General features: G+C 38.6%; 1 protein-coding gene across 12 annotated transcripts in view; it reads right to left on the minus strand.

The window, feature by feature from the left end:
• Positions 1-12,001, minus strand: part of EHBP1 (EH domain binding protein 1) — a 200,855-nt gene that overhangs the window by 151,310 nt on the left and 37,544 nt on the right. For all 12 annotated transcript variants that reach the window (XM_085054353.1, XM_085054362.1, XM_085054361.1 and 9 more), the window contains exon 5: positions 5,742-5,795. In XM_085054353.1, the coding sequence (XP_084910479.1) occupies positions 5,742-5,795 (54 nt within the window). The remainder of the gene's footprint in view (positions 1-5,741; positions 5,796-12,001) is intronic.

A 12,001-nucleotide genomic window follows, 5' to 3' on the forward strand; every position in this document is an offset into this window, starting at 1 on the left:
AAGCAGCATTTAATTCCTAGCTATATCTAGACCAGAATACTCAGCCTAATTTACACAGGCAGCCAGTCACAGTTCACATAATCACACACAGCAGAATATGACAGGGGAATTAAAGGACCAGGAAAGCATGTCTGAACTATGAGCTATTCCCAATATATTAAATGCAGACATTTAGCTCAGGAGGAAAAAAGCTAACCTGATCAATTATTATTTTAAGAAAAAAATTACTTCAAGCAAAAAATACAAAACTAGTGGATAGAAAGGGTTTTACTACATTTTCTTAAATAAAGGAAATAGCCAATTTGAACTTAAGCTCCCTCATGCTACAAAGACACACTAGAAGAGATAGCCAAGATTTTGTAATAAATTCTGGCATAGCAACTGATCAACAAGTAAGGAATCATCCTATTCCTATGTCAGTCTTTTCCCCCTGGTTCTTCCAGCAAACAGCATCAGCAGTACTCAGAATTTACATTCCCTATGCAATGCTGGCATTTGCTTCCCTACATCTATTTCCAGAAACAGGTGGGAAGATTTGACTTTGGGCTTTCATTCAGACATAAAGCAAAACTTGCTTTTGCAGAGTTAGTGTTGCAGAAGTACTGTAGAAAAAGATATTTAACCACCCAGTAAAAAAGTATGATTTTACCAAAATACTGGGCTAATTACTCTTTCTATCCACTTGGGTTATTTTTCAAATAGCTTCATCTGGAAAACAACATATCCAGAGCTTTCCATACCTGATGAAAACTTAAATTTTTGCTAACACCTCATTTTATTGTATCACATTTAAAACTGGTCTCCTTTAGGATTAGAAACAAATTCATTTCTACGTCCCACCACCTGCCTTCTCTTTCCCATTACTTTCACCTTATTTATCCCCTTTATTTGTGGTGTCATGCCAGGCATTTTAAGAGAGAGAAATAATCTCCCCAAACCTGCCAGTGATAAAACATGCTCCAGGGCATTCAAAATGAGAAATCATCATAAGCAACCATGATACAGAATTTCGGAGGCGACGGGGGAAGGGTAGACAGGAGGATGACAACCACAAAAGAACACACATGTACAATAAAATGAAGCTGGATTATGTCAAATGTTCTGTAATGTTTTCTGATGTTTCATTTTGAGGCTTAATGATATCTGAGTGGAGGCCAATTCAGAATTCTTTCTAGGTTAGGGGTCCTGAAGTTACACAAGAGCTACAGACAGAAGGAAAAGTCAGATCTCATTTTATCAGCTTAAATTTGTTAGTCATTGTAACTTTTTCCTGAAAGCCAGCATGACTAGCAAACTTCAGACACCCTTTTTTCTCGCATTCCACAAGCTCCAGTGGGCATATTCCAAAAGGCACCATTAGAAAACAGTATCTAAAAAGGCATCAAAGCATTTTGGAAGACTCTCTAGAAAGGACAGAGGAAGAAGCCAGTTCAGTTTCCAAGATCTCAATACAAGCACAGCCTGGAATATTTCTCCAGGGAGATGATGACATGGCAGCAGAGCTGTGCACCACTAGCCCCTGAAAGCCATGGGCAGCAGGAGCAGAGCAGGACACTGAGCACTCACTCACATAAATGAATCAGTGGAAAGAGAATGCTAATGATCTGCTAATGCAATCATGGAAGTGAAATCCCACATTGTCACCTTACTGGGGTTGATTAGTCAGAGGTGGGAAGGAGGGAGCCTCCAGCCACATGGAGAGCAGAATCTGTTCCCCATAGCTGCAAACGCCAAGAAAAGAAAGAGCAGCCTTAAAGTGTATCAAGGATCTGGGTGGCAATGATTCCCAACAAGGACAAAAGTGAATTGGAAGAGGCTGACTTGCAGCGCAGTAGAGAGCCCATCTTAAATTTCTTTTAAAAACTGTTTAGGCAAGTGTTTGTCTGGAATTATGCTGCCTTGAGGCAACAGTACAAGTCAGGTGAGGTTGCCTCCAGCCCCAGTTTACAGGAATCTATGAGCAAAGCTTCAAAAACAGGTGGGGTATTTTTCCCCATTCATCTGCCAAATCAGTAGGTCTGGGATGTGCTCTCTATTGCTGGCACAGACCGAGTTTTAATAGGCCTGCCACATAAAAAGGGGACTACAGTGCATGGCAGGAATAACAGCAATTATTGTCAGTGGAATTTCCTACTGGAAAGATCTCACTTGCCATGGCCCTGAGCCCTAGGAATGACCTATGGACAAAGGAGAAGCATAGGCACAGGTGGGAAGATGGAGAAGCCTGCTATGAACTTTGGAATATATTACTATGCCATTTATTAGTTATTAGAGACATAATCATGGGCTCAAAAATACTTTTGACAAAAAATTGGAAAACTTGTTTCACAGTCTGTGCATTTTCAAGTTGGAAAACAGTCTATGAACCTTTCAGTTTCCTTAAGTATGTAGGAAGTAACTCTACAAAACTGTCAGCAAACAAGTAAACATTATGGTTTGTCCTCAGTGGATGCTCTTATGTACCTTTCTACGCTTTGAGCATGCTAGGAAGCAAAATGACATTTTTCCATCGCTCCAGATACCTTTATTTGAGACAAAGTTCTTGTACATAGAGCCAGTGAAAACTTACACATCTTTGGACCAAGTTAAACCTCCTCTCTTCCTTCCTATCCCTTTCTCATTCCATTGCCTAAAAAATCTGCAGAGACCAAGAAACACAACCCTAACCTGAGGTCAACTGAACTCTTCTCAGAGGTGCAGACTTTGTTTCAAGTTGACTAAAACTGTCCTCACTCCTGGCACCACTGAGGGGACACTTCATGAGCTCAGACAGTGAAGGAATTATGTGTGGAAACAGCATATATTCAAGTTACCCACAGAAGCAATAAGACACAAAAATCACTTACCAGGGCAAGTGGCTTTTAAAATGCAAGGCAACTCGTCCTTGTTGTCTAAATAGAATAGGCAAAATAAACTAACACCAGCCTGTAAGATTTTGAAAGCCTATTACCACTAGTAATAAGACTAGCAAGTCTTATTCTTAGTTATGAATTTCTTGCTCTCCTACTTGCAACAGCCAACCTGAACATCCAGTGTTATTACTCAGAAGAACATAAAAACCCCAAGAGAATTCAAAGAAGTGCCTCACAAAGTAAAAACAGATAATCAATTATGCAGTGTGGTTAAAGAGAGATGAAATTAGAGACAAGAAAGTTATCAGTAAGTATACAAAGAACACAGCTGTGAAGGAGATAAAGACACGGGAAAGGCTGATGGAAAATGAATACCAAAATTTAAATAGTAAGAAACTGCTCTATGATCAAACTATTTATGGATTATACATACAGTACATGACAAAGTTCACCTACCAAAATACAAATACAGAGTGGTTGGGACAATAAAAATACAGTTAGAAAAAAAAATCTCCAATAACCAAGGTAATGGATCATGAAGTATTGTACATATACCCCAAATAAGACAATAACAAAAAAAACCAAGTTATTTTGTTTCATTTTCATTTACAGAATGCTTTTCTTGCACAAATCACCTCACCACTACTTAAAAATCTCTCTGAAAGTGCAGAATAAACTTGTTTGGAATTTAGTACAAACTGCAGCTGAACTATCTCTTTTAGCTGGTCTTTGCTCAGCCACTTGCATTACAAAAGCAAGCACTACAAAATTATTTTGGAAGTTTGCTTTTATACTAATTTTAAAAACCCTAAACATTTTTAGCAGAATTCAGACAGCTTCACAATTAAAATACATCCATAAGCTGTGTAGGCTTCAGTATTTTGTGTTCTGAGTGTCATACATTAGGCTTGAAGAGGGTAAATGCCTATAATTTAAGGAGTGAGGAGATCAACCTCCTGCCTCCCCTGTTTCTAACAGGCAGGTGTTCCATGCCCTGGAATGTCAGCCACTGGATCATTTGTCACTTGCTCGAACCGATGAACATGTTTTCATCCACCACTAAGTGGAGCTGTTACCCTGGGAAAAGAGTTCCTCCATCTCTCCCAGCATTAGAAAAAAAAAAAAAAAGGTGATTGAAAGCAGCCAGTTTTACAGTTGCTTTAGCTCTCAGTAATTTTTGCAGTAAAACTATTTCTTACATTTATTATTCTGATGCTACTATTCCTATATCCTCCAATCAAAGAATAAACATGTACGTAACAGTGACTTTTTGGCAGTTCTTGAGATGAACTAATAGCACAACTGAGCTCATAAAGAAGTTCCCACCTAACAAAAGGTTTCCCCGCAGAGCTCAGCGAAGGTGTGAGGCAGAGAGCAAGAACAGCAGGCAGCAGATGCACTGCTGCCCCTTCTACATGGAATACATTGACAAACAAAACCAACCAATGGCTCGCAAAGCAGGACACCACATCAGTCTAAATGCCCCATATAAAATCCTGTAAAAAAATTGTCTGCAACGTCACAGGAAATCCAGCTATACCCAGAGGGGCTGGCTGAGAAATACACTGACATTGTTTCATCCAGAGCTACTTGTACGGTGACAATTTGGGATGGAGACTTCCCCGATTAAAATAAACTGCGTGAGAAAGAAAAGGAAACTCCAGGAAACAGAAACTGAACTGCATTTTGTGTTAACAAGTGTGCTAAGTGAAAATAGAAACTTGACATTTAAAACAGAAGTATAAATAAAGCACTTTGCTTTCAGCCCTTTGAAATGTTCAGTTACTGGTGTTAAGAATAAATCTCAGCTTTAGACATTCAAATCACTTTGCAATATTGACAAGAAAAAGAAGCATTTTTAGAAAAAAAATTATATCATGCAAAATCCATTGCTTCCCTGCACTTCAGTGCTATGTGGTACCACTTGGTAGAAGAGCAATTTCTTTTTTGTTTAAAAACAACATCAAAATTAGATCACGTTACTGAGAAACAGTCCATAATGAAACTATATTAATGAACAATAGGCACTCTGTCTTGATACCACAATCCTTTAAAATGTATCTTAAAACAAAGTTTCTTTTTCAAGAAAACCCCAGGTTAAAGCAGCTTCCCCTCTTTCCAGCCCAGGCAGCCCCAGAGCGGAAGCTGCTGCCCCGCACAGAGCAGGGAAAGGAAAAAAGTACTTCATGAAGCACTTGCTCTATGCAATGTCAAACACTGCAGCTTGGCAAAGCCTGTTGTTTGTTCAGCCCTCACGAACTCAGCTCTCCAAGAAGCTCAGGAGCTCCTGACTTGGAGGAGCAGCAGCTTTTGGGTTTTCACTGCATGCACAGGACATGCAGAGGGTGATGCTGGGATCCCAGGGAGCACCACATGGCTCAACTAGGTGACCACAGCTGTCCCAGCTTTCCATCCTGCCCCCACTTACTCCCTGTGAGCAAGCAATGAAGTTGTGCTCTTCCCTGAAGAGTGGCATTCAACCCCAGGCAGGCTGCACTGCCGTTTGGGACACACAGATGTCATAACCCAGCTCTGACTTGTTCACTGCCCTGCTCATACACAAATAATGTGTCACAGCCCATAAAACAGTGAGTCATAACCCAGCTCCAACTTGTTTACTCCATTGCTCACAGCAAACTAATGCAAGGCAGATTGATGCTTACAGGGAAGGAATTTAGGCAGTGCAGTATAGCACTCCCCTCTCCTGTGTTTTAATTGTAACATAACAATAGGTATTTTAATTAGCCTTCATTACTCAGAGCAAGGCTTTACTGTGGTTCAGCAACTCAAATTTTATTCTAGACTTCTTCAGCATCTGGACACCTTTTAATCTTTTTAAACTATTAAGTCTTATGCATAGAGAGAAACCATAACAACATTCCAGCTTACGTTCTCTATGACAAACATCCATTCCTTGTCTTCAAACTCTTCAGCATGGGGATCCTAGAAAAACAAACCAGAGAATTTGAGTCCAAAAATAATCCAGGATGCAAGAGATTGCAACACAGCCAAGATTTTCATATACTCTGAATTATTTTTACCCACAGAAGATGATAAAGGGAAATATGTTAGCTAGGATGCAGGTTTTATTAGATGTCAATTTTATGACAAATAAGTTGGGGGAAAACTGCCAGTGAATTTAATAGAGACTCCTACAGATAAAAACATGATGCAGGTAAAGGCCTGTAATTCTGTTTCTTTTCATCCAGTGGAAAAAAGAATTAAGGAGAGATTTATGTATTTTTGAGTTCCACCTCCCGAATAAATCTTGCAGATAAAACCAAATCCAAATCTTGCAGATAACAGTGGAGGGAGCCCCTTGCTTCCATCTGGAGTGAGAAGATGCACACCCCAACCTCCTTATGCCCAGACTATGAGCACAAGCAAAGATTCAGAGTCATGGCTTCAGCACAGCACCTTCTTCCACTGTAGAATTCTTAAATAGCTATCCTGAGTTCACAACATTGCTATTGTATCACATGTGAGCATCAGAAAACATTTTCACTAACAGGAAGAAAAATAACAATGAAGTTCATATATTTGGCTGCTTTTTTTTTTTTTAATTTAATGAGCTTTCAATCTGCTGGAGTGGTCTGTATTGTCTTTGTCTGAAAGTAAAATAACAGTGCAGAAGACACTAAGTCATCCCTCTCATGCCTCTATCAAGTATCCTACTTTGGAAAAAATACTAGTTTGTTTTTTTTTAATAATTAATCATCCAGTCCTGGTTCTGAACAACTATAACAAAACAACTTCTACTCCTCTTGCTTCTCAGACTAAGAGAGCATTTCTTTTTACATGAAACCTGCTTTTGCTATACCTCAGTTCTATCCTATTATTTCTACTTACAGGAAAACACTCAAATACTCCTCTGCCTCTGATGTTTGCATGCTATAGGTATTCGCAGATAAATGTCATTTCCATATCATCAGCATTTCCCAACACCATATACAAGACCCCTCAGCACCTGCAGTTTTCTTGCTATTATTTGGCAACGGGTCCTGACAGTACACTAAGCATGGCAATTCCATCTTGCTGCTCTAAATTAACAAAATGCATTAAGATATTTTGCTCCTATCCATTAGTATCATCTTTCCTTTCTTTCCAAATGCTACAAGCCTCACATTTAATCTTCTTGACTCACCTTATCTTAGTTTTTGCTTTAACCCTTGCTTCACTTCAGTTTTGCTTTGAAGTCAGGCAGTGGGGAGTGGTACTGTACCACTTTTTAACTAGCTCTCTTCAAACACACAAAATAAAATATTTTGTAAGTAATGAGCTTCTAGAGCAAACAACCAGCAAAAGGAATATTTTTTTCTTTTTCCAGCACACAAAAAACATGGGAAGTGTGCTCTTAAATAAACCTTCTCTTTGGATGAACTACAGTAACACTTCTAGGAGGATATCATCCCATCTCCTCCTGCACATCCTTCCTCCAAAACCCAGCCAAGTGGGTTCCCTGTGCAGCCCCTCTGTAAAATACTTTCAATGAAAGAATATAAGACGTTGCCAAAAAACATATGTTAAAACTGATGATTCATTTTCATAGATTAATAAATCTTTTAAGAGATTTTTTTTAAAGAGAGTAATTTAAATACTGCAAATGAGTGTCAAAATATGTTTTACCAGTAACCATAAGGACAGAAGGGCAAGTTGATACATAAAAAATTATACTGAGGTATCTCCATGATCCAATTAATGTCTTGTAAATATCAGATTATGTAATTATATCTCCATCACATTAATCAGGTTTGTGGAATTCTGCATTATGTAAATAAAGTACAAGATACCTGCGGGTTTGGTGTATATGATATAAATTCTAAAGATGTAACTTTCTGTAATCCAGCTATTAAATACTTAAAATTTTTAAGAGTTAACCTGGGGCAATTACCTTTCTGTTTAATTGCTTCCTTTGATACAGCATGAAATGACATAATGAGATTTAATGGGATCATTAACCACTTTATGTTTTAATAAGCTACTCCATAATAAGTGACTCAACTCTTAAATATTTCATCCTGCTCAATTTTTTCCCCCTAACTCCCCCAAAAGCTATTAGTACCAGCTTGCAGGCTGACCTAAAACTGCTTCCAAAGTCAGGCCCCAATATTTTATCCCATGTAACAAACAAAACATTCCTTGTTTTGCTTGTGCAAGGCAATAATCTGTAAAGACAAAGCTTTTCTGTCAGTGGCAATAAAACTCACACCTCTGAGGGCTACAACAGAACCAGGTGCTCTGCTGAGTATTTCTGGTCACCTGATAGAGCACAACAATAGTGTATAATGCAATGAGTTCCTAATGTTCAACATTTTAGCACATACTTGAAAACAAGTTGTGAACACTTTAGGAAGACAAATGCAAGTGTATTACCCCAAAAAAGCCCTTAAAAGTTTCAAGGACTTCTCTAATGAACAGCCTTACCAAATGTTCAGAGTATGAAATATGCTGAGACACTGTGCATATGTGTAGGATATTTCAGATTTAAAGATAAAACCAGTTGGCTTTTTTTTAAAGCCATTTTTCTTATTAGTTTTAAAATGTCTCCAAGAACAGAAAGCCGTGAATAATTTTATATACATAAGCCTCATCATTTCCTCACAACAGACACATAAGTGGCTTCACTTTTCCACTAAAGTGCTTTTATCAAAAGCCCAAGGAGAAGCACACAGAGTCCTATTTCTAACTAACTTCCAACTTTATTACAGGGTCACATAAACAGATACTTGTATGACAATAGTTATAACAGTTTCTTGTATGATTATAGTTATAACACAGTTTCTATTGCAAACATGTCACACCTTGGGCTAACATTCTCACGTGTGATCTCTGTAACAGGTGATGTTTCTATCTGGCGAATCTTTCATCTTATTTTGGATTTGAAGAGAGTAAATACCAGTAAAAAAAGCCACAACACTACATACTTCCCCCTCACTGGCTAATCCATATTCTCCATTCATTTCCTCATGGGAAACATAAAACTCATGGGATGTTTAAAAATAATAGCAAACTATTATTTGAGGACCATACAGCTGAACATGCTTTTTTAAAAAATGTCATTCCAAAGAAGAATAACTCTAGGAGTAATGGTTATAGCAGCCTTTGAAATGCTCCCTGTATAAAGCACTCTCTGGTAACAGGGCACACAAAACCTCACCTCACCTGCAAACAGATACAAGCTGGAAACACCTTAAGAGCTATAAACAGACCTCGTTCCCCTCTCGCCTTCTAAAAGCAAATGATAATGAAAATTACCTAAAAAGATCAAGGAACAAATTGCCTCACATCTCACTGTAACATTGAAGGGAGCTGGCAAGAGATATTTTTTTGACAATGCTTATTTCCTTTACCAAGATACAACAGATGCAGAGCTACACTATCCAATATTCATTACGGTTTCCCCATGAATTGAAAACTGTGAGCATTAGGGCAAATGGACTGAACAGCTTATTGCTCCTCCTCATTTCAGTCTGTAAAAAAGAATCATCACTTTTAATTCCAAGACATGGGTCTTATTTTCCTGTCTCTCTCTGATGCTCCTTTTCAATATCTTCATCTAAGTTTTAGAGCCTTTTTTCTCTACCCTTTCCTCCTCTCTTTTCATTTCTGGTAAGATGACCTCAGTGTTCAAAAGTAACACTCAGGTGAGAAGCAAACAGTAGGGAACTGTGCAAGAGACAGGAGATATCTTACAGAAATCCTATAAGGAGACCCTCTGGAGATAATAATTTCTCCCATTTTTCCCTGGAAATGTGGGATCTATATCTATAAATACTTTTATAGAGACAATGCTGGCCCCTCAGCAAGCTCTGTCCTACAGGTATTTCTCTGCAATTCCACCCCTTGGCTTCCTTCTGTGACACCATTCTGCCCATCCACCTGACAACTACCCAAAAAGTCAACTCTTCTGGGCTTGGGAAGAGCAAAGGACATGTCAGTCATATTTTGCTGTTCTCTGTTGATCAGTCCATCATGAACCCATTCTTGCCAAGAACTAGATCCTTTCTGCAGAGTATAAGGTGGTTTCGAAAGACTGAAGAAAGGTAAACCTTCTCCAATAAATCAGTTTTTATTCAGACTCATTTTTGTATCTCCTCTAATAAGAACAAAGGACATACCAAGAAGCAAGGGGCTGCTGCATTTCCTAATCAGCAGCCAGAGTGGGAAGGGAAGATCTTCAGACTGTTAGTCCCTTCCTCCCTTCCTTCCCCATGCCTCCTCCCTAAGCGTTCCTGCTTTTTTGAAGCTTGTCTTTCAATTAGATCACTTCATACCAGCCTTAATCTTCAGCCTTTCTTCTTGGGGAATAACTACTTAAGGACTGTCATACTGAATCACATCAAATGCTGACAGGGTGTGTGATCTCCCTTTACCAGTGACCGGCAGCAGATGCTCCGGGTCCTCCAGCATCTGTCCTCAGCTTTTGTACTTGGCTGCTTGGAACTGCACAAGACTCAAAATTTGACCCAATTCTTGCTGCTTTCAGTGCTGATTACAGAGGTCTGATTAGTCTAGAAAATCACATATAACTGGGATCAGCTTTAATTGGAGCTGCCAGAAAGCAGGGAGCTCTGAGCAGACCGGCAGAAACATCCCTGAGCATCACCACGCCAAGCTCATGCTTTCCTCTAAAGCCTCTGGGCTAGAAAGGCAACAAGCATTGAATGGCCTTTAGATGTTTTTTTTTTAAATTTTATTTTTTTTTACAATTAGTCCCCCGCTAATCCTTTAAGTTTTTAACCATTTAATTTTTTGATGTACAAATGTGCTCATTTCCCTGAGCTTATGATATTTATATGTGGTACACACCACCTTGTCTATGGAACTTATGGAACTGGCTTTCCCTCCTATGGAGTATTCTCCATACTATCTGATCTAGCCAATGGTCCCTCCCAAACTGAAACAAGTATGTTCTGAACCTGAACTTGGTCTTTACTTATGAGAAATGGCTTTATTAAGAGGTTTTATGCTGATTTGGGCTTTTTTTCCCTCCCCTGAGATAATGCACAGGCATTGCTGCAGTGTTCCTGCTACAGCATGGCCAGTTACTAGTCTATAAAATCAAAACACAATTGACTTGGGCTTTCAAGAAACATGGTAAGGATTTATTCTGAGTAATATGGGGGGACAGGAATACTTTCAGCTATACAAGTATGCCTTGATCATCTATTTCATTCTTATTTGACTAATAAATATTTTTTGTGTGCTTAGAAAGCTATGCCTTTGAAAATGTCTTTTTCAGACCTTGGAATTAAGAGTTGGTAATGGTCCCTGTTGTTGCAATGGTACATTGGTGTGATAAACCATGCACATTACTGACAAAACAAGTGTTTTGTGTAATCCAATGAAGCAAAGTCCATGCTTACTCCAGAAGAACAAACATTTTTGCTTGGGAAGTCACTTTGCTTTTAAGCTAGAAAATAATGATGTTGCAATTTAAATCCTCATAGTACAACCAATGTTCATTTAGCTTTACTAAAAGCATAGGGCTTGCTTGGCAGAGAAAACTTCTGATTTAAAATCTCTCTCAGCTGACAAAGATCTGTGTTTGTATATAAACCAACAGAGAAGTATACAAGTTTTCATATGTGGTAGCTAAACTTTGCTAATGCAGTGACTCTAAAAAATTAACTTCTGGAGCACAACCATGGTAACAAAAAAAAGTGGGAATTCAGCTCTGGCTTTTCTGGCATTTGTGAATCTTTCCATGAAAGCACTACAAATTATGGATTTGAAGTGCACAATAGGCTTGTTGTTTCACAATGTTTCTTTCTCCCCAGTTTGGTTGAAAAACCCAATGCATAACTAAACATCAGTGTGGAGCTCAGCAAAGGAAGAAGTTAAACTTTTGGAACAGATGGAACTTTTTATATAATGAGCACTTCAGTGGCTGGATGGGCAGGAGCTACAGCTAGTCAAGGGAAGCTGAATCAATATATCCATATGACGCTTTTCCCCACATGACTCCAGGGCATCATAAAATTTTACCAGCAGCCCAGAATTAATTGAAACAAACAAACAAACAAGCTTACATTCACTTGAAATTAAAGTTTTCTAAATGAAGGCTGCAATCTCTCCAGTACTTTGCTTGTGTAAGAATTAAAAATATGTTGCTGGAAACAAGCTAACACCCAAAACAGAGCTGTGCA

Source organism: Lichenostomus cassidix, chromosome 3, assembly GCF_008360975.1.
Source record: "Lichenostomus cassidix isolate B80296 chromosome 3, HeHo_3.0, whole genome shotgun sequence".
Classification (NCBI taxonomy): domain Eukaryota; kingdom Metazoa; phylum Chordata; class Aves; order Passeriformes; family Meliphagidae; genus Lichenostomus; species Lichenostomus cassidix.